Source organism: Carcharhinus amblyrhynchos, chromosome 13 (genome assembly GCF_965287045.1).
Source record: "Carcharhinus amblyrhynchos chromosome 13, sCarAmb.v2.hapA, whole genome shotgun sequence".
In the NCBI taxonomy this organism is placed as follows: domain Eukaryota; kingdom Metazoa; phylum Chordata; class Chondrichthyes; order Carcharhiniformes; family Carcharhinidae; genus Carcharhinus; species Carcharhinus amblyrhynchos.
The window spans coordinates 9,959,818-9,985,756 of record NC_137336.1 but is presented as its reverse complement, the minus strand read 5'-3'; the positions used below and the strand labels follow the sequence as shown (position 1 = coordinate 9,985,756).

Here is a 25,939-nt window from a genome sequence, read left to right as displayed (position 1 = left end):
CGCAAGAAACTACAAAGGCTCATGAACAAAGCCCAGTCCATCACTCAAACACTTCTCCCACCCATTGCCTCAGAAAAGTAGCCAGCATAAACAAGGACCCCACGCACCCCGGACATACTCTGTCACCTTCTTCCATTGAAAAAAAGATATGAAAATCTGAGGTCACGTACTAGCTGACTCAAGAACAGCATCTTCCCTGCTGCTGTCAGATCTTTGAATGGACCTACCTCGTATTAAGTTGATCTTTCTGTACACACTAGCTATGACTGTAACACTACATTCCGCATTCTCTCCTTCCTTCTCTGTGAACGGTATGCTTTGTCTGTAAGCACTTTTCACCGCACACTAATACATGTGACAAGAATAAATCAAATCAAATGCTGCATGCATGTTCTATTTGAACTTTCTTAAAGAATGTGTTCATGAGAAGTGGGCATTGCTGTCTGGGCCAGCATCTATATCCTTGAGGGCAATTTAAGAGTCTGGAGTCACATGTAGGCCAAACCAGATAAGAATGGCAATTTCTATCCTTAAAGATCATTATTGTATGACAATCATTTCCTGGTTATCATTAGACTTCAATTCCAGATTTCATTTGTAATATTAAATTCAAACTTCACCATCTGCTGTGGTGGGATTTGAACCTAGATCCCCCCAAGACATTACCCTGGGTCTCTGGATTACTAATGCAGTGACAATGCCACTACACCAACATCTCTTGTGGCTCTCCTCCCATCTTTTCTCATCTACATCTACCATCATTGCCATCTGTTCCTTTCTCCTTCATGTTTGTCTCGTTTCCCCTTATCTGCGTCTACCACAACTATTTTCAAGGAAGTTCCTCTGGTTTTAAAAAGAAATTCATTCCTGTGAATTTATTTCTCTTACCCAACCCTATTTTTTTTTGTTTATATCCAATTCAATCCAATCATAGTCCAACTCAAAGTCTCAGCAAGTGAGACGTTCCCAATCCAAGTTGACAAGGCAGGGATCCCACTTCCTGTCTTACACTTGATCTACATGGTCCAAGCTGATTGGAACAGGCATTGCACTTCCTCCAAGGCATGATCTCATTTGCATCTTAGCCAAAAGGCCGAGATGCTGCTTTTGAAAAATTACTTCAAGTGAAACCTCAGTGTAACCTCATGATTTTGAACAAGTGCAGGGTGCCAAAACTACCCTTGAGCTTAGCCAAAAGACTGAGAAGCAATTCCCTAATTGCTACAACTGAATGGTTTGCTAAACCAGTTCAGAGGGGAGTTAACATCAACCAACTTGCTGTGGATCACATGTAGGTCAGACTGATGAGGATTACAAATTTCTCTTCTTCAAGGGCATCAGCCAAACCAGACAGGCTTTTAAGACAATTAATGGTAGTTTCATGTTCCGGAGACTCATTTTCAATGACAGGTTTAGTATTAATTGACTTCAAATTCCACAGCTGCCATGGTAGGATTTGAACCCATGTCCCCACAGCAATATCCTTGGTGTTTGGACTACCATCCCAGATTCCCAATTGGATTTCTTGCTGATTATGCATGGTGGCACTGCTGCCTCGCAGCGCCAGGGACCTGGGTTCAATTTCGGACTTGGGTCACTGTCTGTGTGGAGCTTGTATGTTATCACAGTGTCTGCGTGGGTTTCCCCTGGATGCTCCGGTTTCTTCCCACAGTCCAGCGATGTGCAGCTTAGGTAGATTGGCCATGGTAAATGTGTGGGTTTATGGGGACAGGGCACTGGGGGGTGGGTCTGGTTAGATGCTCTTTTGGAGAAATGGTGTAGACCTGATGGGCTTCCTTCCACACTTTAGAGATTCTACGATGGCCTCTAGTTATGCTCTTCCCACAAGAGGAAGCATTCTCTCTGCATCCACTCTCTCAGAATGTCTTCACCTCTCTTTCCCTCCCTCCAGACCAAGTCTGCTTAATATCAATGTCCTTGTGCCATGGGACAAATTGCTATCTCAAAGGCAATGCAAATTATCATTTCTTTTTTGGATGGATCACATACCCAGAGACAGCTGGCTTCTGGGGAATTCCCAGCTTGAATCGTAGGGAAGCTGCATTGGGTCAACGTAAATGTATTCATGTCCGTCCGAGCTGATGGACTCAATGACCTTCCAACGGATTTCATAGCGAGGCTTCTGCATAAAACAGATAAATATACAGAGGATAAAGGGGCTAAGTAAACCCAGGGATAGAGACCATTCAGTTCCTGGAGCCTACTCCAACATTCAATTAGACCGTGGCTGATCTATAACTTAACTCCATTTTCCCTCTTTTGCAGTGTAGCCTTACCTTTGTACCCTTACTAAACAAAAGTACATCAACCACCGTTTTGAAAATTTCAACCCCCAGCATCAACAGCTTTTTGGTGGTTGGGAGGAGTTTCAAATTTCCATCATCAGAGTGCTTCCCCTGAATGGCCTAACTGAAAGGTTTGTTTGCCCCGTCAAAGGACATGCTGTAGAATTTTCCCATTCCGCCTGCCACGGGAATCATAGCAGGCAGATGTGGATCATGAAAAGGTCCATTGACCTCGGGCGGGATTTTCCAGACTTGGGATGAGCCCATCCAGTCAATGTGGGTTATGGGAATGGGCCAGGGTGGGATTGTTGTCGGTATATAGATCAGGGGCAGGAGTGGGCCATTCAGCCCCTCGAGCTACCTCTGCTATTCAAGATCATGGCAGAATTGATTGTGGCCTTAAGTCCACATTCTACCTATTCTCGATAGTACCATTAGGAGGCACTGTGCTGGCATTGTTAGCAATCATACCAGTGGGGGACTCAAAAATACCAGTGGGTGGCACTGTATTGGCATAGTGGTATACGAGTAGGAATAAATGGGTCATTTTTTGATTTGATAAATTGTTGCCAATGGAGTGCCACTGAGATCAGTGCTGGATCTTCAACTATTTCAATCTGTATCGACAACTTGGATGGTCCCTAAATTTGCTAATGACATAATGATAGGTACAGTAATCATGAGCTTTTGGAGCACTGCTCCTTCATCAGGTGAGTGGAGGGTGGATGAAGGAGCAGTGCTCCAAAAGCTCGTGATTTTCAAGTGAACTTGTTGGACTTTAACCTGGTGTTGTGGGACTTCTTACTACACCCATCCCAGTCCAACACTGGCATCTCCACACAATGATAGGTTGGGGAGTAAGTTGTGAAGAGGACATAAGGAGTCTCAAAGGGACACAAATAGGCTAACTGAATGGAAACCAAATTGGTAGATGGAGTGCAGTGTGGTAAAGTGTGAACTTGTCCAGTTTGGCAGGAAGAGCAGAAAAATTAAATGGAGAGAGATCCCAGAACTCTACATTACAGAGGGGGAATGGAATATAAAAGTAGGGAGGTTATACTTTAGTTGTACAGAGTATTGGTGAGACAATATCTGAAACACTGTGTACAGTACTGATCTCCTATTCAATAAAGGATATAATTACATTAGAAGCAGTTTAGAGAAGGTTCTGGATTATCTAATGAGGAAAAGTTGGACAGGTTGGGCCTGTATCCAATGGAGTTTAGAAGATTGAGAGGTGAACTTATTGAAACATACAAGATCCAGAGGCACCTTGGCAGCATGGCTGCTGAAAGTATGTTTCCCCTTGTGGGAGAGACTGGAATGAAGGGTCATGGTTTAAAAATAAGGGGTCTCCCATTTAAGAGGGAGATGGGGAGAAATATTTTCTCTCAGGGAATCATTAGACTGTGGAATTGTCCACAGGGAGCAATGGAGGCTGGTTCATTCCATATGTTTAAGGTCTTTGTAAATTGGAGTATCGAGTATAAAAGTTGGAGTGTTATGGTAAGGTTATAAAAGGCATTGGTGAGGCCAAATTTAGAGTATTGTGTACAGTTTTGGTCACCTAGTTACAGGAAGGATGTAAATAAGGTTGAAAGAGTGCAGAGAAGGTTCACAAGGATGTTGCTGGGACTTGAGAAGCTGAGTTACAGAGAGAGATTGAATAGGTTAGGATTTTATTCCCTGGAGCGTAGAAGAATGAGGGAAGATTTGATAGAGGTGTATAAGATTTTGATGGGTATAGATAGAGTGAATGCAAGCAGACTTTTTCCACTGAGGTTAGAGGGGAGAAAAAACCAGAGGGCATGGGTTAAGGGTGAAAGGAAAAAAGTTTAAAGGAAATATTAGGGAGGGATTCTTCACGCAGAGAGTGGTGGGAGTGTGGAATGAGCTGCCGGATAAAGTGGTAAATGCGGGGTCACTTTTAACATTTAAGAAAAACTTGGATGGGTTCATGGATGAGAGGGGTGTGGGGGGATATGGTCCAAGTGCAGGTCAGTGGGACTAGGCAAAAAATGGTTCAGCACAGACAAGAAGGGCCAAAAGGTCTGTTTCTGAGCTGTAACTTTCTATGGTTCTATGGTTCTATGGTTCTATGGTCGAGTTAGATAGATTCTTGACTAAGAAGTCAAGGAATCACAGGGTGTAAGGGTAGACAGGGAAGTAGGAGCCATAATAAAATCAGCCATGATCTTATCAATGACAGAACAGGCTTGAAAGACTACATGGCCTACTCCTTTCCCTAATGTACATGTTCATTTGTATGGGAGGTGCTGTACTAGCGCAGTGAGCAATAATCCAATGGGAGGCGCTGTACTGGCACAGTGAGCAATAGTGGGAGTGGAGGGGGTGAAAAGGAGGTGTCATGGTGGGTTGGGTCATGTGGTGTTCTGATCCTGTGAGTGATAATATCACACATTACTATGATATGCTTCAGGGAAATGGCCACTAGACCCTTTAAAGCTCTTGTGGACTATGTCTGGTTGGCAGGAGGAGCATTGAAGATTAGTGACAAATAAATTGGAGAGCGGGAGATGGAGAGAGAAAGATACAAAGACAGAGAGAAACAGAGAGAAACAAAGACAGAGAGATACAAAGACAGAGAGAAAAAAGAGACGGAAAAGCAGTGCTGGGGTGTGAGAAAGAGTGATGGAAGGTGGAAAGAAGAACTGAAGGTCAGAGGTCACAGTGTGCTGAGGATTATGATAACTCTGCCATCATCAGGTCTCAGTAAGATTGATCCCTGGTATTAGTCTCTTACCTTCCGCCAAACTACAACCAGGACCACTAACGAGATGATTATGATCACCAACAAAACCAGGATGGTAGCTACGGTTACCAGCTGTGAGCGCATACCTGAAGGAGGAGAAAAATGGGAAAAGGTGAACGGTTACAGGCTGAAGAAATGCATTTAAATATTATAATAAACCAACAAAGGCTCTGAACAGTGTGCAGCAGTGCGAGAATGACTGGCTTTGTATCAGACCAAGACAACTTGCATTTCCATAGCACCATTCCCAAACGTTGGCCATCCTGAAATGATTTATAGCCAATGAAGTACTTTTTTGTCATTGTAATGTCAGAAATATGGCACACAGCAAGATCCCACAAATAGCAATGTGATATCTGTGTGACGTTGATGAGCGATAAATATTGGCCCTAGGACACTAGAGAGAACTTCTCTATTCTTTTTCAACTAGTGTCTTTGGGATCTCTTACATTCACCTAAGACGGTAAGGCAGGGCCTTAGTTTAATTCCTTGAAGAAGCACAGTGGTTAGCACCGCTGCCTCACAGCGCTAGGGAGCCAGATTCGATTCCCAGCTTGGGTCACTGTCTGTGCGGAGTCCGCACGTTCTCCCCGTGTCTGCGTGGGTTTCCTCCCGGTGCTCCGGTTTCCTCCCACAGTTTAAAAGACATGCTGGTTAGGGTGCATTAGCCATGCTAAATTCTCCCTCAGCGCACCCGAACAGGAGCCAGAGTCTGGCAACTGGGAAATTTCCACAGTACCTTCATTGCAGTGTTAATGTTAGCCTACTCGTGACACTAATCAATAAACTTCAGTTCATTGGAAAGAAAGTGCAGCAGTCCCCTCTGTATGGCACTGGGGCACAGACACTCAAATTTCTAGAGCAACACTTGAACCCACAACCACCTGGTTTAGAGGCATGAGTGATAACTATTGTAAGGTTCACTAAAGGTCCTGAAGGATTGTACAGTTGGACGTAAACCATTTATTGGTAACTATAAACATCTCCAAGGTACAGACATGCATGGGTGCTGTCTCCATGCTGACCGCTCCCAAAATCTACCCCACACAGTGTACCATTATGTGACTCTACATTATACCTTGGCAGTACTGTTGCTCAGTCCCATGTTAACTCCTGCTCTGCCTGAACACCCTAATTGTTGAACCGCTGTAAGGGTACACACTCCAGATTATTTTCTGTCTGCTTTTCTGCTGATTCACATCACCTATTGCAGTTCTGTATCAAACAGGGCACGGGCACTGATCTAACCCAATACAGCCACACACAGAAAAAATAATTGGGAACCTTAAAGTGGAAAGATCGCTTGGATGAGAGAGTCCACAGCTAGTCCAAATAATGAAGATCGATTGTGCATCATAACATTATTTATGCACAGTGTCACTGCACTGGGATCACACCAATTGGGAATGGAAGTTGTAAAGATATCCTTATGTTAAGCCAAAGGCCATAGTCCCAGGCAATGTCTTGAGTGAATGCTCATTCTCAGGAACGTTACCATCCAGACTTTCTGGATATGGGTCCATGCCTGAGATTCCCAAGCCCCTACCCCATGATGTCAATTGGGCTGATGGCATCAGTTGGCATATGGAGGCCAGACACTTTCACATGGGAAAGATTAAAACAAAAACTGAACACTCCATGGTTCCAATGAATCACCCTGCAACCTGTTCTCAAATGTCAACCCTTATAGCTCGGGAATAAGTGTGCTGCACCCTCTCTGAGGATAGCACATCCTCCCTGAACTACGATGCCCAGGACGGAATGCAGTTATTCTGCGTGTTTCATAATATAACTTTAAGACCTTGATGTTCCAGCTTCCTAGTGAAGGGATCTGAACCACCACCTTTCTTTTTTTCATTCATTCGTGGGACATGGGCGTCGCTGACTGCCCAGCATTTATTGTCCATCACTAGTTGCCCGAGTTGAGAGTCAACCACATTTTTGTGACTCCGGAGTCACATGTAGGCCAGGCTGGGTAAGGATGGCAGATTTCCTTCCCTAAAGGACATGGATTCAGCCATCTCCCTGCACTGTTCCTGTCTCTCTCCTCCCCAGTCGGAGCTATCTCCCTTCTCCCTGCCTGGACCATGATACTCACCGTGAGAAATGAGCTTGATCTCCCGGTTGACGGTTCCAAAGCCGTTGGTGGCAGAGCAGCGTACCGCGGCAGCTTCCCTGGCACTCTCCTGGGTGAGGACACTCTCGACGTGGAAGACTCGATTTTCCGGCAGCTCAGAGATCCGTTTCTCCACTCGGATACTGCTCGAGTTGATTTTCAGCGGAGTCCATTTCCCCAACCTGTTGTTGCACCTGGAATAAGTCAATCAGATTCCATGAGAAAGTGACAACTGAAGATGGGGAGTTAAGTTTTAAGTTTATTTATTATATATTTATTTCATTTATTTATTAGTCACAATTAAGATTTACATTAACACTGCAATGAAATAACTGTGAAATTCCCCTAGAAGCCACACTCCGGCGCCTGTTTGGGTCAATGCATCTAATCAGCAGCTCTTTCAGAGCGTGGGAGGAAACCGAAGCACCCGGAGGAAACCCACGCAGGCACGGGGAGAATGTGCAAATTCCACATAGACAGTGACTCAAGCCAGGAATCGACCGCAGGTCCCTGGTACTCTGAGGAAGCAGTGCTAACCACTGTGCCACCGTACTGCCCCAGAGTCACAAGTAAGGCTTACGTTAACACTTCAATGAAGTTACTGTGAATATCCCCTAGTGGCCATGCTCCAGCGCCTGTTCGGGTACACTGAAGGAGAATTTAGCACAGCCGATGCATCCAACCAGCACGTTCTTTAGACTGTGGGAGGAAACCAGAACACCTGGAGGAAACCTATACAGACATGGGGAGAATGTGCAGACTCCACGCAAACAGGGACCTAAGCCGGGCATCTGTTTTAAGAACATAAGAACATAAGAAATAGGAGCAGGAGTAGGCCATCTAGCCCTTCGAGCCTGCCCCGCCATTCAATAAGATCATGGCTGATCTGTCGTGGCTCAGTTCCACTTTCCCGCCCTCTCCCCATAACCCTTAATCCCCTCTCTTATCAAAAACCCATCAACCCGCTTCTTAAAAATATTTAGCGAGGTAGCCTCCACCACTTCAACGGGCAGAGAATTCCAGAGATTCACCACCCTTTGAGTGAAGAAGTTCCTCCTCAACTCCGTTCTAAACCGGCCCCCCTTTATCTTGAGGCTGTGCCCCCTAGTCCTACTGTCTTTTTTGAGCGGGAAGAGTCTCTCCACCTCTATCCTATCCATCCCATTCATCATCTTATACGTCTCAATGAGATCTCCCCTCATTCTTCTAAACTCTAACGAGTACAAGCCTAGTTTACTCAGCCTCTCCTCATAGCTCAACCCCCTCAACTCCGGTATCAGCCTAGTAAACCTCCTCTGCACTCCCTCCAAGGCCAAAATATCCTTGCGCATTTCTGCGGGCATCTCCGCGATTGAGGGGGCAGAACCGAAGCAGGTTCTTGAGTGTCAAGGTTCTTGAGTGTTGTTGGAGCTGCACAGTCCTGAATTTTGCCTTGTAGATGGTGGATGGCTTTGGGGAGTCAGGAGGTGAGTTATTCGCCACGGTATTCCTGCTCTTGCAGCCACTATGTTTATGTGGTGAGTCCAGTTGAGTTCCTGGTCAATGGTAATCCCAAGGATGTTGACAATGGGGGATTCAGTGATGGTTACACCATTGAATGGCAAGGGGTGGTGGTTAGAGTGTCTCTTATTGTTGATGCTTATTGCCTGGCATTTGTGTGGAGCAAATGTTACTTGCCACTTGTCAGCCCAAGCCTGGATATTGTCCAGATCTTGTTGCATTTGAACATGGACTGCTTCAGTATCTGAGCAATCGCAAATGGTACTGAACATTGTGCGATCATTAATGAACATCCCCACCTCATAATGGAGGGAAGGTCATTGAATGAAGCAGCTGAAGATAGTTGGACCTGGGACACTACCCTGAGGGCCTCCTGCAGTGACGCCCTGAAGCTGAGATGACTGACCCTCCACAAGCACAACCATCCTCCTATGTATCAGGTATAACTCCAACCAGCAGAGTGTTTGCCCCCTGATACTCAACAATTCCATTTTCACCAAAGCTCCTTGATGCCACACTTGGTCAAATGTAGCTTGATGTTAAGAGCCGTCCCTCTCATCTCACCTCCACAATTCAGTTCTTTTGTCTTATGTTTGAACCAAGGCTGTAATGAAGTCAGGAGCTGAGTGACCCAGGTGAAACCCAACCTGGGCATCACTGAGCAGGTTATTGCTGAGCAGGTGCTGCTTGATAACCCTGTCGGTGACCCTCCCTTCTATCATTTTACTGATGATCGAGAGTAGACTGATGGAGCAGTAATTAGCCGGGTTGGATTTGTCCTGCTTTTTCTGTACAGGACATACCTGGGCAATTTCCCACATTGTTGGGTTGATGCCAGTGCTGTAACTGTACTGGAAGAGCTTGTCTAGAGAAGCAGCAAGTTCTGGAGCACAAGTCTTTCCAACCATGTCTTGATATCACGTGGAGTGAATCTAATTAGCTGGGGACTGGCATCTGAGATGGTGGGGACCACTGGAGGGGGCCAAGATGGATCATCCACTCTGCACTTCTGGTTGAAGATTGCTGTGAATATTTCAGCCTTATCCTTTACACTGATGTGCTGGGCCCCTCCATCATCTGGGATGAGGATATCTGTGGAGCCTCTTATTCCATTGAGTTGTTTAATTGTCCACCACCATTCATGACTGGATGTGGCAGAACTGCAGAGCTAAGATCTGATTCACTGGTTGTCGTTTAGCTCTGTCTATCACGTGCTGTTTATGCTGTTTGGCACTCAAGTAGTCCTGTTGGTACCTTCACCAGGTTGACACCTCATTTTTAGGTGTGCCTGGTGTTGCTCCTGACATGCCCACCTGCACTCTGAACCGGGGTTGATCACCTGGCTTGATGGTAATGGTTGAGTGGGGGATATGCTGGGCCATGAGGTTACAGATTGTGCTGGAGTACAGTTCCGCCGCTGTTGATGGCCCACAGCGCCTCATGGATGCCCAGTCTTGAGTTGCTAGATCGGTTCGAAGTCTGTCCCATTTAGCACGGTGATGGTGCCACACAGCGCGATAGAGATTATTCTCAATGTGAAGGTGGGACTGTGCACTGGTCACTCTTACCGATACTGTCATGGATAGATGCATCTGCAGCTGGCAGATTGATAAGGATGCGGTCAAGTATGGTTTTTTCTCTTGTTTGTTCCTTCACCACATCCTACACACCCTGTCGAGCAGTCATATTCTTTAGGACCATCTTTCAATGTCCGACAACCCACAAGGGCACGGGTACAGCGGGTCCTTAAATTCATTGACCGGATGAATGGACATCACCAGCAAGATCAACAATAGATCTTATAGACGGGGTAGATAGGGCAAAACTATTCCCCTCAGTAATGGAGTTAACAACCAGGGGTACAGACTTAAGGTAAGGACCAGGAGATTTTGAGGGGATTTGAGGCTGGTGGGAACCTGGAACTCACTGCCTGAAAGTGCACAGTGGCACAGTGTGGCACCATGGTTAGCACAGTGGTTAGCACTGCTGCCTCACAGCTCCAGGGATCCGGGTTCAATTTCGGCCTTGGGTGACTGTCTGTGTGGAGTCTGCACATTCTCCCCACATCTGCATGGGTTTCCTTCGGGTGCTCCGGTTTCCTCTCACATTCCAAAGATTTGTAGGTTAGACTGATTGGTCATGTTAAATTGCCCCTTAGTGTCTAAAAATATGTCGGTCAGTAGAATTATATGGGTAAATATATGGGGTTATAGGGATAGGGTTGAGGGGTGGGCCTGGGTAAAATGCTCTGTTGGAGAGTCTGTGCAGACTCGATGGGCAGAATGGCCTCCTTTTGTACTGTAAAAACAAAGAAAGATTGATAGAGGCAGGAATCTTCACAACATCTAAGAAGCATATATATGAGCACTTGAAACACCACAGTCTACGTACCAAGTGCTGGAAAATGGGAGTAGGATAAATAAGTGTTTGATGGCGGGCACAGGCATGATGGGCCAAATGGCCTCTTTCTGTGCTGTAAAACTCTATGGCTCTATGAATTATTGCCCATTCATAGCTGCTACCCAAAATGGTGATGATGAGCCTCCCACTTGTTTATGGGGCAAAAGTGCTACTAAGGGAGGGAGTTTCAGAATTTTGACCCAATGATCTAAAACAACTGTTGATGTACATCCCAGTCAGGACAGTGTGTTACTTAGAGGGGAACTCGGGTATTCCCATTGCATCGTTTGCACTTGTCTTTCTAGGCAGATACATGAAGAACAGATATCATAGGCATTTCAGAACTGGATTACCTTTTGAGGTCATAGCATGTATACCAGGTAACTTCAGGCAATGGCGATCCTTCAGTAACACAGGTCACAGTCTGCATACCACTGGGTTGAAGAAAGTCATGGAGGTCCAGGATTCTAGCTGGCACTATATGTTAAAGAAGAGACAATAGGGATAATGTACCGTGGCTATCAAAACCCATTCATTCTCTTCAACTCTCACAATCTGTTCCTCTGGGCTCTTTTATATTCAGCGTAAACTCAGAAACAGAAGTCTTGCTTTAAGCCCCAAAGAGCAGACAAGAGTAGGAGTAATGATCAGTTAAGTCAACAGACAAAGTCTTGTTTTTTTAATAAAGCCTTTGATTGTAGAATTGATTGGAAGACTAAGAGAAGGGAGGAGCTTGGAGGACAGGATGAAGGAAGGGAAGAGTTCAGGCTTGAAGAGGAGACTGAGGAAGGAGCGAAATTCCAAAGTTTGGAGGTCCGAGGGACGAGTTAGTTAAAAATTGTAAACAGAATCATCGAATGGTTAGAGTACAGAAGGAGGCCATTCGGCCTGTCAAATCCATGCTAGTTCTCTGCAAGAGAATTTTAGCTAGTTCCACTCCCTGGGCGGGATTTTCCACCCCACCCCCCATGGCATGTTTCGTAGTGGCGGAGGTGGCCCGCCATTGGGTGGCAGTAAGAGCTTTCAGTCCCACAATGTCCCAGCAGCTCATCAAGTCTGCGCCAACCACCGAAAGAGCATTTTACCCTGGTCCTTCCCCACCCCCACCCCATCCCTGTTCATTTAGCATAACCAACCCACACATCTTTGGACTGAGGGAGGCAACTGGAGCACCCGGAGGAATCTCACGCAGACACGGGGAGAATGTGCAAACTCCAGACAGACAGTCGCCCAAGGCCGGAATTGAACCCGAGTCCCTGGTGCTGTGAGGCAGCAGTGCTAACCACTGTGCCACTTTGGCCAGGATATAAAGGAAAAAGTCCCCGTTTTCTTCTTCACAATAATACCATGGGATCTTTAATATCTACCTGGGAGAGGCACTATACCCCGAAAGTGAGGGATTCTGCCCAGCAAGGAAGCTCAGTGAAATTCTCACCATTTACTCTTAAAGTGAAGGTCAACTCCTTTTTACTGTCAGCATTCCAAACATGAATACTGTAATTCCCAAAGTCTTCCTCTTTCACACGGATGAGATTGAGTATGCACTGATACCTGGAGATAGAGGGGAAAGGGGAGAGAATGATACAGGTCAGTGTGTGGAGACACATTGGAGAATACGAGGATATTGTAATTCAGGTGAAAGGCAGTATTTGGTGTTTGATATTGTCATGTTCTATTCCTCAGAAACATCTTCACACAATGGAGATATTCCCAGATGGGAAACCCCCTGTCACTCTGCATTTACCCCTTCCCCCCTCACTGTCACTCTCCATTCACCCCCCTCCCTATCACTCTCCATTCACCCCCCTCCCTATCACTCTCCATTCACCACCCCCCCACTGTCACTCTACATTCACCCTCCCACTGTCACTCTCCATTCACCCCCCTCCCTATCACTCTCCATTCACCCACCCCCCACTGTCACTCTACATTCACCCTCCCACTGTCACTCTCCATTCACCCCCCTCCCTATCACTCTCCATTCACCCACCCCTCCACTGTCACTCTCCATTCACCCCCCACCCCACTGTCACTCTCCATTCACCCCCCCCACTGTCACTCTCCATTCACCCCCCACCCCACTGTCACTCTCCATTCACCCCCCCTACTGTCACTCTACATTCACCCTCCCACTGTCACTCTGCATTCACCCTCCCACTGTCACTCTCCATTCACCCCCCCCACTGTCACTCTCCATTCACCCCCCCCCCACTGTCACTCTCCATTCACCCCCCACTGTCACTCTACACTCACCCCCCACTGTCACTCTACATTCACCCCCCACTGTCACTCTACATTCACCCCCCCACTGTCACTCTGCATTCACCCTCCCACTGTCACTCTACATTCACCCCCCCCTACTGTCACTCTACATTCACCCCCCCCCTACCGTCACTCTACATTCACCCTCCCACTGTCACTCTACATTCACCCCCCCTACTGTCACCCTGCATTCACCACCCCCCCCCCACTGTCACTCTCCATTCACCCCCCACTGTCACTCTACATTCACCCCCCACTGTCACTCTACATTCACCCCCCACCACTGTCACTCTCCATTCACCCCCCACTGTCACTCTACATTCACCCCCCACTGTCACTCTACATTCACCCCCCCTACTGTCACGCTACATTCACCCCCCCCACTGTCACTCTGCATTCACCCTCCCACTGTCACTCTACATTCACCCCCCCCCTACTGTCACTCTACATTCACCCCCCACTGTCACTCTACATTCACCCCCCCTACTGTCACCCTGCATTCACCCCCCCACCACTGTCACTCTCCATTCAGCAACCCCCCCCACACTCAGTCTCCATTCAGCAGCCCCCCCTGCACCCCCCCCCCCATCACTCACCATTCCCACCTCACCTGTTGTCACCCTCTGTTGATTTCAGTGGGGGTGTGAATGGGGTGGGTGTGTAACCATCAGTGGATTGAATTCTGTTTGCTGACAGCTCCCTCCCACCAATGAATTACTTGTCACTTTACCCACCTCTGTTGAACTCGGTTTTAAAAAGCTCCAATTGGGCCCTACCCCCTCAGCCTTTGGGTGGAGAGAACTCTCATTTTGTGGAATCTTACAACTCAGTAGGAGGCCATTCGGCCCAAAATACCCATGGCTGCTCATTGAAAGAGATTTTCCCTCCTTCACTCTTTCCCATTGGCCTGCAATCCTTTCCCCCTAATGTGTTGATCGAGTTTCCTCTTGTGTGTATTTACGGTGGGCTATTCATCTTAAATTACTCTCGACGGAGCCGATTCCACATTCTCCTCACTCTCTGGGTAATAATATTTGCTCCTGAATTCACCATTGATTTCACCAATGATTATCTCACAGACACTAACCTGTTTTCTCCCAGGGTTTTGTTGCTAAACGTCACTTGATTGGATCTTTCGTTAAATGGCACATTGTTCTTCAGCCATTGGACAGTCGGGGTTGGGTATGCCGTTATGTTAACCACAAACATTTTCACCTCTGACAGTTCCGCGTACTCCGTGTCTCTCAGATTTGTTTCGAGCTGAACAAGACCATTCGCTGTAAAGGCATCACAGAGCGTTACATCAGGGAAAGAGGCCACTCAGCCCATTGTGTCTGTTCCATTGCTTTAAAAGAGCAATCCAATTATCCCACAACACTCCACCCGCCCCGTCCTTTAACACCCTGTAGCCCTGCAAAATGTATCTGCTCAAGTACTTATCCAGTTCTCTTCGAAAGTCTTCTTCCAGGTAGCCTCTTCCAGGTTACAATTTGTTGAGATTAAAATAAAAATTCCCATCTGGCTCTCTTGTCAACTATTTTAAGTTTGTGTTTCCTGCTTACCAATCCTCCTCTCTGAAAACAGTTTCCCCTAATCTGCTCTATCTGAGCAATTTTGAACATCTCGATTAAATCTCGTCCGAACCTTTTCTGCTTTGAGGACAACACTGAACTTCTCCAATCTCTCCACATAACTGCCGCTTTAGGGTATCATTGATCTGGTTTTGTATGGGGGGAGGGTGGCTGGAGGGTCACGGGGGTGGCCTGAGGGGTTTGGGGTGGGGGGGCGCATTCATAGTTCACTGGCGTCCAATATAAAGAGGCACCAGTCAGGAACATGCAAAGGATGTCACTCTAAGAAGAAAGAAAGATCACTTGACACCGCAACCCTATCCAATCTCGAATGATCTAAACTATCTTCTCATTCTATTCATAAATTCCTACAGATTAAATCTGCATGGTCTCTTGGCCCATTTACTGTGGTGGTGGTGCTTGGAGGTCATACATCTCAGCTCCAGGACATCACTGTAGGAGTTCCTCAGGGAGCTGTCCAAAGCCCAACCATCTTCAACTGCTTCATCAATGACCTTCCCTCCATCATTAGGTCAGAAGTGGGATTTTTCACTGATGACTGCATAATATTTGGTATTATTTTCAAAACATCAGGTACTGAAGTAGTCCCTGTCCAAATGCAGAAAGTTATGGACAATATTCAGGCTTGGGCTAACAAGTAGAGAGATACATTCGTACCACACAAGTGCCAGGCAATAACCATCCCCAACAAGAAAGGCTCCAACTATTGATCGTTGACATTCAACAGTATTACCATTGCTGAATCTCCACTATCAACATCCTGGGGAGTTACCATTGACCAGAAACTGAACTGAACCAGCCGTATAAATGCTGAGGCTATAAAAGCAGATCAGAGGATGGGAGTTCTGTGGCAAGTAACTCACTTCTGACTCCACAAAGCCTGTCGACCATTTACGAGACTCAAGTCAAAAGTGTGATGGAGTACTCCCCATTTGCCTGCATGAGTGCAACTCCAACAACACTCAGAAAACTTGACACCATCCAGGACAAAGCAGCCCTTTTGATTGGTACTGCATCTACCATTCTCAACATTCATTCCCTCCACTATTGACACACAATGGCGGCTGTGCGTATTATCTACAAGATTCCCTAGGCAGCACTTTCCAAATCCATGACCTCCACCACCTAGAAGGACAAGGGCAGCAGATACCTGGGAACACTACCAACTGCAAGTTCCCCTCCCAGCCGTATACCACTTGGAAATATATCACCGTTCCTTCACTGTCACTGGGTCAAAATCCTGGAACTCCTTCCCGAACAGCACCGTAGGTATGTACCTAATCACATGGACTGCAACTGTCAAGAAGATGGCCAACTATCATCTTCTTGATGGCAATTAAGGGCAACAAATGTTGACCTAGCCGGAAACGCCCATATCTCATGAATGAATAAAAAACACAATTACCTCCTGGTGGAAGCCCCAGATCACAGTGTGATAAATAGGAAGGCTCAGGTCCCCATAAAATTACTTGTATCAACTGAAGTATACACTGGGGAGGGCATTGATTAGATAGTTACTTGAGCACATATAAAGAGATACTGACTGGCCCATGTTGTGAGCTGGGATAGAAAGTATATTCCTGGAATGATTCACACTGTGATTAAATATGTTCCAAGTAACGATTAGCTTTGGTTTCTTCCTTCACCAACTGGCTCACAGGAGAGGGATTCAGGCAGCTTTAATCAGCTGATATCATAGAATCCCTACAGTGCAGGGGGAGGTCATTCAGCTCTTCAAGCCTACACAGACAACAATCCTACCCAGGCCCTGTCCCCAATAACCCCCACATACTTACCCTGTTAATCCCCCTAACACTAGGGTCAATTTATTATGGTCAATCCACCTAACCCGCACATCTTTGGACTGTGGGAGGAAACTGGAGCACCTGGAAGAAACCCACGCAGACACGGGGAGAATGTGCAAACTCCACACAGATGGTGACCCCAGGCAGGGAGTGAAACCAGGTCCCTGGCAGTAGTGCTAACCACTGTGCCATCCTGCTGCCCACGTAGGACCAAGTCAATTGAACCACAATGATCCTGTTCAGTCAGATGGATTTATTAGTACACTCTGCACAACAGGCAAATCAGATTAAACGTTAAACACTGCGCAAATTGTTCCTCTAAAGCGAGAGGAAGACAAGCAGAAGAAGTGAGACACACAAGGAAAAGGGGAAAGAAAAAATAAGCGGGAAAGAAAAGACAAACTTACATTTCCGTAGCACCTTTCACAGCCCCAGGACATCCCAAAGTATGAAACAGACAATAAAATAGTCTGAAAGTGTAGCCACTGCTATAACATCAGAAATGTTGAATCTAATTCACATATAGCAAGCATTCCATCCAGCAACGAAATAATTACCAGATAATTTGCTTCAATGTTGCGCTTGAGGGATGGATACTGGTCCCAAGACCTCGGGGCACCAGATGGACTTCTCTGATCCTCCAAAATAATGCCACATGAGATTTAACACTATCTCAGATGCCTCAGTTTAACATCTCATCCAATCAATGGGATGGTGCAGGGCTTCTCACAGCACCACACTGGGATCATTAGCCTCAGTTTCGTGCTCAGGTATCTCTCCAGAACAGGACACGAACCCACAACTCCCTAAGTTAGAGACATACCCACTTAGCCTGGATAAACACAGCCAGTGTCACTGTGGCTCGCACCCACTATTGGACAGACAATGGTTCCCACACATTCTGGTCACCATCTCCAAGCCTGCATACTTGAAAGGGTAAGAGTGATGTTGCCCACATTCACCGATTATAAAGTTACTTACAGAGAACAGTAATTTGCAGAGCTTTCGCCTCAAACTGATTCTCAGAATAAAATCCTGTGACGCTGCAGTTGTACCATCCGGAATCTTCCAGCGTGGCATTTTCCAAGTGCAGGGTTGAGTTCACCTCATAACCCCGATCCGACACAATGATCTGGGCTTCCTAAACACAAAGAGTATGTGTTTTCGTGTTTTGTAACTGAGAATTTCAACAAGGCAACATGATTTACAGGAGACGAAATGCAGTGAGACTGTTTCATTTTAGAACCATATTGTGTGGCTCCTTTACAAAACTGAGGGAGTGCCACACTGTCAGAGGCTCAGTACTGAGGGAGTGCCGCACTGTCAGAGGGTCAGTACTGAAGGAGTGCCGCACTGTCAGAGGGTCAGTACTGAGGGAGTGCTGCACTGTCAGAGGGTCAGTACTGAGGGAGTGCTGCACTGTCAGAGGGTCAGTACTGAGGGAGTGCTGCACTGTCAGAGGGTCAGTACTGAGGGAGTGCTGCACTGTCAGAGGGTCAGTACTGAGGGAGTGCTGCACTGTCAGAGGGTCAGTGCTGAGGGAGTGCTGCACTGTCAGAGGGTCAGTACTGAGGGAGTGCTGCACTGTCAGAGGGTCAATACTGAGGGAGTGCTGCACTGTCAGAGGGTCAGTACTGAGGGAGTGCTGCACTGTCAGAGGGTCAGTACTGAGGGAGTGCTGCACTGTCAGAGGGTCAGTACTGAGGGAGTGCTGCACTGTCAGAGGGTCAGTACTGAGGGAGCGCCGCACTGTCAGAGGGTCAGTACCGAGGGAGCGCCGCACTGTCAGAGGGTCAGTACTGAGGGAGTGCCGCACTGTCAGAGGGTCAGTACTGAGGGAGTGCCGCACTGTCAGAGGGTCAGTACTGAGGGAGTGCTGCACTGTCAGGTGGTCAGTACTGAGGGAGTGCTGCACTGTCAGAGGATCAGTACTGAGGGAGTGCCACACTGTCAGAGGGTCAGTACTGAGGGAGTGCCTCACTGTCAGAGGGTCAGTACTGAGGGAGTGCCGCACTGTCAGAGGGTCAGTACTGAGGGAGTGCCGCACTGTCAGAGGGTCAGTACTGAGGGAGTGCCGCACTGTCAGAGGGTCAGTACTGAGGGGGTGCCGCACTGTCAGAGGGTCAGTACTGAGGGATTGCTGCACTGTCAGAGGGTCAGTACTGAGGGAGTGCTGCACTGTCAGAGGGTCAGTACTGAGGGAGTGCCGCACTGTCAGAGGCTCAGTCCTGAGGGAGTGCCGCACTGTCAGAGGGTCAGTACTGAGGGAGTGCTGCACTGTCAGAGGGTCAGTACTGAGGGAGTGCTGCACTGTCAGAGGGTCAGTACTGAGGGAGTGCTGCACTGTCAGAGGGTCAGTACTGAGGGAGTGCCGCACTGTCAGAGGCTCAGTCCTGAGGGAGTGCCGCACTGTCAGAGGGTCAGTACTGAGGGAGTGCCGCACTGTCAGAGGGTCAGTACTGAGGGAGCGCTGCACTGTCAGAGGGTCAGTACTGAGGGAGTGCCGCACTGTCAGAGGGTCAGTACTGAGGGAGTGCCGCACTGTCAGAGGGTCAGTACTGAGGGAGTGCTGCACTGTCAGAGGGTCAGTACTGAGGGAGTGCTGCAGTGTCAAAGGGACAGTACTGATAGAGCATCACACTATCAGAGGGTCAGTGCTGGGGGAGCACTGAGTGGTTGGAGGTACAGTTTTTCAGGTGCAACATTACACAATGATCCAGTCTGCCCCCTTGTCTGGGTGTTAAAAATCTATCAGCTTTATTTTAAACAGCAAGGTAAATCTTCCCCATATTCATAGAATTATAGAATTCCTACAATGCAGAAGGAGGCCATTCAGCCCATCGAGCCTGCACTGACAACAATCCCTGTAACAACAGGTATTCATGCTGCTAACCCCCCTGACACTAAGAGGCAATTTAGCGTGGCCAATCAACCTAACTTGCACACCTTGGGAGGAAACCGGAGCATCCAAAGGAAACCCACGCAGACACAGGGAGAACGTGTAATCTCCACACACACAGTGACCCAAGCCGGGAACTGAAACAGGGTCCCTGACACTGTGAGGCAGCAGTGCTAACCATTCAGTGTAGCATCCCACCCAACTCACTAACTCTCCGAAAGAGGATCTTATCACGGTCCTCCCTCTGCCACATCGCTGCTCATTTAGCATGGCCAACTTACATACCTTTGGGCTGTGGGAGGAAACCGGAGCAACCAGAAGAAACCCACGCAGACACAGGGGGAATGTGCAAATTCCACATAGTCACCCAAGGCCAGAATTAGGCTGGAATTGAACCCGGGTCTCTGGCGCTGTGAGGCAGCAGTACTAACCACTTTGCCACCGTGCCACCCACAATTGATATGATTGCTCTGAGCTATCTGATGGAACAGTGAGGTGCACCTTATTCTGTATCTAACTCTGTGCTGTACCTGTCCTGGGAGTGTTTGATGGGGGACAGTGTAGAGGGAGCTTTACTCTGTATCTAACTCTGTGCTGTACCTGTCCTGGGAGTGTTTGATGGGGGACAGTGTAGAGGGAGCTTTACTCTGTATCTAACCCTGTGCTGTACCTGTCCTGGGAGTGTTTGATGGGGGACAGTGTAGAGGGAGCTTTACTCTGTATCTAACCCTGTGCTGTACCTGTTCTGGGAGTGTTTGATGGGGGGACAGTGTAGAGGGAGCTTTACTCTGTATCTAACTCTGTGCTGTACCTGTTCTGGGAGTGTTTGATGAGGGGACAGTGTAGAGGGAGCTTTACTCTGTATCTAACCCTGTGCTGTACCTGTTCTGGGAGTGTTTGATGGGGGGACAGTGTAGAGGGAGCTTTACTCTGTATCTAACCCTGTGCTGTACCTGTCCTGGGAGTGTTTGATGGGGGACAGTGTAGAGGGAGCTTTACTCTGTATCTAACCCTGTGCTGTACCTGTTCTGGGAGTGTTTGATGAGGGGACAGTGTAGAGGGAGCTTTACTCTGTATCTAACTCTGTGCTGTACCTGTTCTGGGAGTGTTTGATGAGGGGACAGTGTAGAGGGAGCTTTACTCTGTATCTAACCCTGTGCTGTACCTGTCCTGGGAGTGTTTGATGGGGGACAGGGTAGAGGGAGCTTTACTCTGTATCTAACCCTGTGCTGTACCTGTCCTGGGAGTGTTTGATGGGGGACAGTGTAGAGGGAGCTTTACTCTGTATCTAACCCCATGCTGTAGCTGTCCTAGGACTGTTTGAGGGGGACAGTGTAGAGGGAGCTTTACTCTGTATTTAACCCTATGCTGTTAATGTCCTGGGAGTGTTTGATGGGGGACAGTGTAGAGGGAGCTTTACTCTGTATCCAACCCCGTGCTGTACCTGTACTGGGGGTATTTGAATGGCATGAGTTGCAACGAACTCATGCCATTCGTGCAGAAAGACACAAAAGTTTTCCTGAAGATTTTTGAACAATTCTGAAACTGTTTTCTGCTTCTGTACAAAATCAGTTCAACATTCTGCAAACTCACATCTGCCCTCGGGTAGGCCCAGTTGAATTCCACCAATTCGGTGTTTGCTATACAGGTGACACTGATAGGCTCTCCCAGTTTGACCATGGTTCTTGAAGCTCGAAGTTCAATGTCGAGGTCACCACTCGCTGTGAAGGGAAAATTGTAATGCCCTTTATATTGTCAATGACACGTGTTTCAGTGTTAGCAGGCAAACGTTGACAGTGAGGGGGTTACGAGCACAGCTGATCGAGAGTTTGGCCATTGACATAGGCTTTATGAATGTCTTAAAGGAGGTCAGGTAGAGAGGTTCAGGGATAAAAATCCTGAGCTGGCAGCTTAGGGCGCCATCACCAATTGCAGTGTGGCTAAAATTGGGGATGAGCAAGAAGCTCGAATTGGAGGAGACCAGAGACCTCAGAAGGTGATAGGGCTGGAGGAGGGATAGGGAGGGGTGAGGCCATGAAGGGTTTTGGGAAGGATGAGAATTTTAAACTTGGAGGCATAGCTGGACAAGAAGTGAATGTCTGAATGGAGCCTGATGTGAGTGATTTTGATTTGATTGTCACATGTATTAGTATACAATGAAAAGTATTGTTTCTTGCGCACTAACAGACAAAGCATACTGTCCATAGAGAAAGAAAGGAGAGAGTGCAGAATGTAGTGTTTCAGTCATAGCTAGAGTGTAGAGAAGGATCAACTTAATGCAAGGTAAGTCCACTCAAAACTCTGACAGCAGCAGGGAAGAAGTTGTTCTTGAGGGCGCAGTCCATGGGAATTTGAGTGAGTTCAGGTTTACAGAAGGTTGAAGATAGGAGGAAAGCCAAGAATAGTCAAGGCTGGAGGTTGTAAGAGCATGGTTGAGAGAGGACGGTGGTCTCAGGCAGAGATGGACAGAAGCGATCTTTGACAAGGGAGAGAATACCTTCAAGCGTTTCCACAATGTAAGGGTCAGATTCTCGCTCCACTGTATCTAACGTCGCTTTGCACACATAGGTTCCATCCCTGAACTTGCCGGTAAAGCCTTGCTTATTGTCATATGGCAGCTCCATGAGGGTGTTGGTCTCCACGTGGAGCAGCTTGACTTGGAGGTCAGGATTGGTCACCAGACATGGGATAGTGAAAGTCACTGAATTTTCCATCATGATGATGACTGTATCATCCGAGCTTTGTGGCAGGAACCAAACATTGGGATCTGTAAACGAAATAAGACATTTTCATAGAATCATAGAAGCCCTACACTACAGAAGGAAGCCATTCAGCCCGTCGAGTCTGCACCTATCGAAATCCCACCCAGGTCCTATTCCCATAACCCTTCATATTTACCCTAGCTAGTCTCCCTGACACTGGGGTCAATTAAGTATGGCAAATCAACCTAACCCACGCATCTTTGGAGTGGGAGGAAGCAGGAGCACCCAGAGGAAACCCACACAGACATGGGGAGAACGTGCAAACTCCACACAGACAGTGACCTGAGGCTGGAATTGAGCACGGGTCCCTGGCGCTGTGAGGCAGCCGTGCTAACCACTGTGCCAACATGCTGCCCTTTCCCTTACTGGGTGCAATGAACGGTCTCAAAGATTGTACATGATTCCCCATCCCGGCCTTGGATTATGCAATGTCTGATCTAAAGCTCATTGGTTCAGAGTTTTAACTGTGGACAACATCCCCTACAAACAGTTGATGCCCAGTTGGTTCGCTGTATTAACAGTTGGGGTGGGGGTTGGAATTGGGATAGGGAACACAAAAAATTCAATCACCCCAGCTTTCTGTTCTGAATCCGTATCCAGTGATCTCCTCCAGAGGAACATTATGAATAGCCAAGAGAATTTAGAAAGTAGCGTTGGCCACTCAGTCCCTCTTGCCTGTGACAGCATTCAATAGGATATTGGAACAACTCAATGAAGAAATACAAGGTAGCTTGTGTTGATAATCAGGTGATTGAATGATAACGCAGTTGTTGATTGATTATAGAAATCAATGTCTATCAATGATTCTGCAACAGAATCAAGTTTGAGGTCCAAACTTCCTACTCCTCCCATGTGTCACTCATCACACATCTTGCATCAAATTTTTCCTATTTTGCATGCCAGAACATTATTTCAACGCCAGTTGAAACCTTGACTCCATTTCCCCATTTTTGCTCTGTACCCATCAGTCCAATAGAACATAGAACATTACAACGCAGTCCAGGCCCTTCGGCCCTCCATGTTGGGCCGAGTCTATCTATTTGGCAATAGTCTATCGCCAAAACAAAAGCAGCAAGGTATCAGAAATGTGAAATAAAAACAGATTATGTCCAAAACTCTCTCAGCGTGTCAGGCAACGCCTGTGGGAAGGGACAGAGGGTTAATGTTCCAGCTTGATGAACTTCCACCAGAAACTTTCATTCAGCCTTACACATCGCGATTCACCCCCGGCATTAGTTATTTTGGGATGTGCAGGCTATGGGGAAAGAGTGTGGGGTAGGTATGGGTTGGGGGGGGGGGGGTGCGGTGGGGGTGGTGTTTGGTAATGGATTGATTGGACAGCTCTTTCAAAGAACTGGCACAGGCATGATGGGCCAAATGGCCTCCTCTTTTCATGGTTCATATTGGCATCAACCAGTTGGAAGACAAAGAGTGAATGGGAGCAGCAAACTGTGAAGGGACATTGGAAGATTAGATGAAACATAGAAGCAGGAGTAAGTCACTTGGCCCTTCGAGACTGCTGCTGATTGTCAAATTCAACATCATGATCCACCTTCCCCCTCATATCCCTTGATCCCTTAACCCCAAGAATTATATCTAATGTCTTCTTGAAATCAGGCAATGTTTTGGGCTCAACCACATTCTGTGTAGTGAATGCCACACATTCCCCATACTTTGGGTAAAGAAATTACCCCTCACCTCAGTTCTAAAAAGGTTTACCCCCTTATCCTCAAGCTATGGCCCCCCTCCCCCCCAACCATTGGGAACATTCTTACTGAGTCTACCCTGTTAGAATTTTATAAGTTTCTATGAGAGCAAGTGCGAGGACCAAAGAAAGGCAAATCATGGTATTCCATGAATGTCAACATTTTAGAAAGTCATAGAATAGATAGAATCCCTACAGTGCAGAAGGAGGCCATTTGGCCCATCAAGCCTGCACCGACCAAAATCCCACCTAGGCCCTATTCCTGTAACCACTTGCATTTACCCTGCTACCTTGGCACTAGGGTTAGTTTAGCATAGCCAATCAACCTAACCCGGCACATCTTTGGGAATGTACAGGAGCTGAGAGATTTGGATATCCATGTTCACAAAAACACAACTACAACTAAAAAATAAACAGTGAGGCTAATATAATGCTGCTCTCCATCTGAAGGAAACTGGAGTAGAAAGGGGGCAAGTGATGTTACAATTGTAGAAAGCTTGGGTTCAACATCATCTGGAGTCACTGGGCAGGACTTTCCAGGCACGCTTGCCCCGAAACCGGAAAATCCCGTCCGAGGTCAACGGACCTTTCCATGATCCGCCCCTCGCCTGCTACGATTCCCATGGAGAGTGGAAGGGGAGAATTCGCTGCACTGCGTTCCATTCTGGACATCAAACTTCAGGAAGAATATATCTGCCTTGGAGAGCAGGCAGCCCGAATGCAACTGCTACTTGGGCTAAAAATGTGCTCAGTTATGATCAAGGATAGCTTACACAGACCAGGCATGTATTCCTTTGAGTTTAGGAGATTGAGGGGTGATTTAACAGAGATCTTTAAAGTGGGTTAAGGATTTGATTTCCTCTGGTGAGCAGAGTCCAGATGAATGAGGCATAAAATTAAAATTAGAGCTAAGCCGTTCAAGAGTGACATTGTGAAACACTTCCTCACACAAAGGGCAGCGGAAGTCTGGAACTCTCCCTCCCAAAAATGCAGCGGGGATCGGGGGATCATTTGAAAATTTCAAAACTAAGGTCAAGAGATTTTAGTTAGGTTGAGGATCTAAAGAGATGTGGAATCGGGGCAGGTAAATGGAATTGAAATACAAATCAACCATGAGCCAATGGAATAGCAATCAGGTTTGAGGGGCCGAATGGCCTCTTTTTGTTCCTATGTCCCTGTGAGTTCCGCCACGGTTTGCGTGAAAAAAATGGCATCGCCACTTCCCAGATGAAGAGGATTTTGTCAGTCCAACTGGGCCAATTCATCTGACCTGCCACAAAGACGTAGAAGCTCGTGGTCTCCGTTTTATTCCCGGAGCAGTTGTACGCTCTGTTGTGCTGAATCGACGCGTTGTAAATGTGCAGGGAACGCCCATCGGGCTGGACGTTGGGAACTTCGTCGTAGCTCCAATCCACGTGGCCATCCCCGGAGCAGTGCAGAGTGATGTTGGAAGAAGGTTGCAAGATGATCTCTTTCCATTCCAAGTGACTTTCGGAACACTCACCAAGAGAGCAGGTAAGCAGGAATCCTAAAATAAACAGGCAGACGTTACGCACAAAACAAACTGTTGCTACATCGGTCTGAAAGACTCCCTTTCGACCAACAAAAGCTGTTCAGTGCCTTTGGCTTTTTAACCGATTATCGGACGTGTGTTGATGTGGTACCCTTCCTTTCTTTTCGTTCATGGGATGGGGACATCGCTGGCTGGGACAGTATTTATTGCCCATTCCTTACCACTCTCCATTTCAGAAAGGCATTTAAGACTTAACCACATTGCTGTGGGTTTGGAGTCACATGTAGGCCAGACCAGGTAAGGACA

The 25,939-nt window shown here is 47.2% G+C and overlaps 1 protein-coding gene across 1 annotated transcript in view; it reads right to left on the bottom strand.

Annotated features, from left to right (window-relative positions):
• pdgfrb (platelet-derived growth factor receptor, beta polypeptide) overlaps positions 1–25,492 on the bottom strand; it is a 52,208-nt gene extending 26,716 nt beyond the window's left edge. The window contains exons 1-10 of the mRNA XM_080201268.1: positions 25,391–25,492; positions 22,151–22,420; positions 21,247–21,374; positions 17,736–17,895; positions 14,445–14,634; positions 12,531–12,646; positions 11,449–11,572; positions 7,178–7,389; positions 5,071–5,165; positions 2,011–2,143 (exon numbers count right to left, since the gene is read on the bottom strand). Coding sequence (XP_080057394.1) covers positions 2,011–2,143; positions 5,071–5,165; positions 7,178–7,389; positions 11,449–11,572; positions 12,531–12,646; positions 14,445–14,634; positions 17,736–17,895; positions 21,247–21,374; positions 22,151–22,370 — 1,378 coding nt within the window. The 5' untranslated portion in view covers positions 22,371–22,420; positions 25,391–25,492. The remainder of the gene's footprint in view (positions 1–2,010; positions 2,144–5,070; positions 5,166–7,177; positions 7,390–11,448; positions 11,573–12,530; positions 12,647–14,444; positions 14,635–17,735; positions 17,896–21,246; positions 21,375–22,150; positions 22,421–25,390) is intronic.
• Between the last annotated feature and the right edge of the window lie 447 nt (positions 25,493–25,939).